Here is a 3,588-nt window from a genome sequence, read left to right on the forward strand (position 1 = left end):
TTTTAAAATCGCTCCAATCCCAAAACATCATTTTGAGTGTGCAGACACTCAACGTTGGTAAAGGTTGAAAAAGTAAAACAATATTTAATTCTCGGATGAAGTTCGCGAGGTCTTCTGAGATGTTAGTTTTAATTTGGATTGCAGAAAAATAAAATATTGAGAAAGAATATTTGGATCAAAAGAATTGGTTTAATGAGAGTTGAACACTCCCAATAATGGAATGGATACTAATGGAATGGATACTAAAGATTACAGGTAAGACATGATCTCCGGATCTTGCAAAACAGTTTAATTGCACTGTGACCTCGAAAAAAAACATACACGTCTAACCTCCGGAACACGTCTGTGGTCTCATAATCCAAGAACTGCTAACATGGCGCACCGAACTCACGAGTCTCGATCTTTTAAGCGCAACAAACATTTGGGCGAGTTGCAAATGGATGTGGACCGGACAAAATGGACAGATGGAGTCGATAAATAGATTAAGTACATTTCACAAAGGTTTTGAGTTCTTCCAGAAACTTGATGTACTGTTGATGCTCGATGGCAGTGCTGAGCTCTATCAGTTCATCTGCAAAGGTGTTGTCGACACCCCGGTCGGCCAGAAAGTCCATCATGTGGTCATAGAGGGACTGAAAAGAAGAAAACAGGGAAAAAAATAAAAATAAAAAACAATTGGCAATTGGGTTATTTGTTGTGCGAGTTTTCTTGAGTGTGTGATCTGTTGTTGGCTCGCAGGGAAAGATTTTCCACATCACTGAACATTCCATGTCAGCTAGCCAAGAAGCAGTTGTTTCAAAGAAGTCAGTCAAATCGTTGTGCGCTGCTGGCCTTTGTTCACTGTGTCGAAACTCACATCATTCAGAGAGTCCTTGGTGAGCGTGTAGCTGGTCTCTTTCCACTCCGGGTCCCCCTCTGGCTGAAAGCTAACCTCAAAGACACCGAAGATGTCGCTCTCCTCCCCTTCGCCGTGTGCCGTCTAAGAAAGAGCCAAACAAGATCACGCAATGTGACATAGGAGACGCACATCCGCTGCTAGTGTTGCGTCTACCTCTTCTTGAAGGAACTGGCAGTCGATCACCAACGTATGTTTCGCAGCCTGTTTTGTAACTTCAACAACAAAGTTCGGTGTTGACAAAATTTCGGCCTGCAACGACAAATAGGATGCTTCTAATTGAAAAGCTGGTCATTAAAGTACTACTGGCATTTCTTTTTCACATGGTTAAGTTAGTTTGTGTAAGAGGAAAGCATGGCTTTTGTCACCTCCTCTCCTGATTTTTGATCTCCTTGTTCTGCCTCATCCGCAAAGTTTGGAAGAATGCTGTTATTGACGTTGAACGTGACAGTGATTCTGAAAGGGGGGAGGGAAGACGATGAATACATTTCAGAGCTATGACAACAAAGTGCACTGAGAACACGCGCCTTACTTTTCTCCAGCGGCATGTTTTGTGAGAAGAGCCTCTGTGCCGTCCATCGACAGTTCCCAACCCCCAGATATCTTGGGTAAAGTTCCGCTTTTCTGAATCTTTTTCTCCTCTTTTATCTCATCAAATAGAAACTCCCCAAACGCTTTGTCACCTGTATTTGGGGGGGGGGGGGGGGGACATGTGATGCATATGTGAAATTCTGAAACTGGACTTTTCGGAATTAGCGCCGTTTGAGAAGAGTGACACTGAGGATTCCCAACCAAACACATTAGTATGTGGAAATTTTACAATTTCCCGAAATTGGTCCATAAACTTTTTTTTTTTTTTTTACTACTACAAGAAAATGTATCTTTGTACTGATGACCATGTTTTGTGCCATCAGATTGTTTTAATATAACATGTACCTTGGCTCAATAAAGGCTGGGAAACACTGTCCCGCTATATAAACCGCGACTTCTGCGCACTAGTGAGTGTCGGAAGAAATCAGCAACCGGTCGTAAACCGCATCACTTCAAGGTGAGTGCTGACAATTTGGCTACATTTGTGGTCACAAGCTCGAAAAAGCTGTCGCCCGGGATTCGTTCACGAGAAGACTCTTCGGCGTGACCATGCGGGTGATTCTTTTCGAATTAAGCATGTGCTCAAACGAGCGACTACGCCACTGTAACACTTTTGACATCGCTGTGACGCCGGTTGGCGACTCGTGAATTAAGTTAGCAACTCTCAAATATGACATTTACCCTCCGTGTGCATTGCACCGCATCCGCACGACGCCGAAGGATTCAACACTTTCGACGTGAGCAGCTTCGGCCTGGAGCCAGACGCTCCTTTGCCGTTCATCATCCAGAGGGACCGGGTGAAGGCTCTGGCGGCGGCGGCGGCCGCGTTCGGCGAGCACAGCGTCGGGCAACTAAGCGGCAGAGCCCTTGCCCTGGCCGTGGAGACGGCAGGAAGACGCAGAGCGGCGCCCGCAGCGCGGACCACTGACTTCAGCATGTTCGAATGTTCTTTCTATTCAACGTATTTGAGACACTACGAACCCGACTGACTCGCTCGCTCTTCACGTCGCTAGCGGAGGCGGATAACGCAGCACACGTGTGTGGAAGGACACATTGACCTGTCGTAAACTCGTAACTATGCCATTTGCACCGGAAGCAATGTCTGAAGCAAAGGAAATGTGAGAATTCAGAGATATCTCACGTTGTTATGAACAATACGTCGACGTTGTCGCCATATTGGATGTGGCATAGTCAAACGATAGGTAGAAATGGCCCATTTCTGCTTGCAAATGCCATCTGCTGGATCAATTGAGTTACTACTTTAAATGCAAAACAGCCACTGACTTTTTCAATTTGATTATACTAATTTCAATCGCGCAAAAAGTTCATCTTACACTCTACGGTATATTTCGTGTTGGAGAACCAGATAACAAACACGCAGGCATATGCAAGTAGAGCTGTGGTTGGACGGGGAGAGAGATATACAACGGAAATCAGGAAGCACACGAATATCTCTGCAGCAACTACCAACAGTTGCCATTTTCTTCCTTTTTTATGTTGGCTTGATGACAGACCGCGTGAGCATTAATGCTAATTGAATAAATGTAGTCAATGTCTTTGATATCTTTTCCTTGAGTTTGCTCTGTTGTCTGCAGTCAGGTCGGCACTGTCAATGAGAAACTGTTCTCAAATTGCCACACCTGTTAAAAGTTTATAATAATAAAAAACAGCAACAACAGTTACACTAGATGGCATCTTCGTTAATATTAGGGTTAAATGCTTGTTTTTATTCTTCCCATTGGACGGGTGGAGCCTGCTCAATAAGATACTTGCAAACTATAGACTGTGTTTTTATTGTCCATAAAATGGAAATATGTCCAGATTGTATTCCTTTTCCTGCTGTCACTTTTCCATGACTTATGATTTCAAAATCAGTTTGTTGTGAAATATATATACAGTGGTGTATAATAATGAAATGCAGGGGCAAATACGTTTGTATTTGAACATATGACTGATGACAATTTCTTGATCACTATACATCACAAACAGATAACAGCACATTTAATCATCTTAGTGTAATGTTTATGTTTTCATGTGGCCTAAGGTTTCGCTTTCGGGCATTATTTAAAAAATGCAACAACGAAAAAGACAAACACAAAAGA

The 3,588-nt window shown here is 43.3% G+C and overlaps 1 protein-coding gene across 1 annotated transcript; it reads right to left on the reverse strand.

Moving 5' to 3' along the window:
• Positions 1-274: 274 nt before the first annotated feature.
• On the reverse strand, positions 275-2,662 carry c1qbp (complement component 1, q subcomponent binding protein). The gene is made up of 6 exons (XM_061752146.1): positions 2,168-2,662; positions 1,428-1,578; positions 1,264-1,351; positions 1,052-1,147; positions 857-979; positions 275-632 (listed from the first exon to the last, which is right to left on the reverse strand). The coding sequence occupies exons 1-6, from the start codon at positions 2,421-2,423 to the stop codon at positions 483-485; spliced, it is 864 nt and encodes a 287-aa protein (XP_061608130.1). The 5' UTR covers positions 2,424-2,662; the 3' UTR covers positions 275-482.
• Between the last annotated feature and the right edge of the window lie 926 nt (positions 2,663-3,588).

Source organism: Phyllopteryx taeniolatus, chromosome 17 (assembly GCF_024500385.1).
Source record: "Phyllopteryx taeniolatus isolate TA_2022b chromosome 17, UOR_Ptae_1.2, whole genome shotgun sequence".
Lineage (NCBI taxonomy): Eukaryota > Metazoa > Chordata > Actinopteri > Syngnathiformes > Syngnathidae > Phyllopteryx > Phyllopteryx taeniolatus.

Bases quoted from the DNA above. Each gene is read 5' to 3' on its own strand.
- c1qbp (XM_061752146.1), bottom strand. From the start codon at position 2,423: ATGCTGAAGTCAGTGGTCCGCGCTGCGGGCGCCGCTCTGCGTCTTCCT. The intron at 1,579-2,167 runs GTAAATGTCATA...CCCCAAATACAG, and splicing joins CGGTGCAATGCACACGGAGG to GTGACAAAGCGTTTGGGGAG. The intron at 633-856 runs GTGAGTTTCGAC...TCTTCTTTTCAG, and splicing joins CCAAGGACTCTCTGAATGAT to TCCCTCTATGACCACATGAT.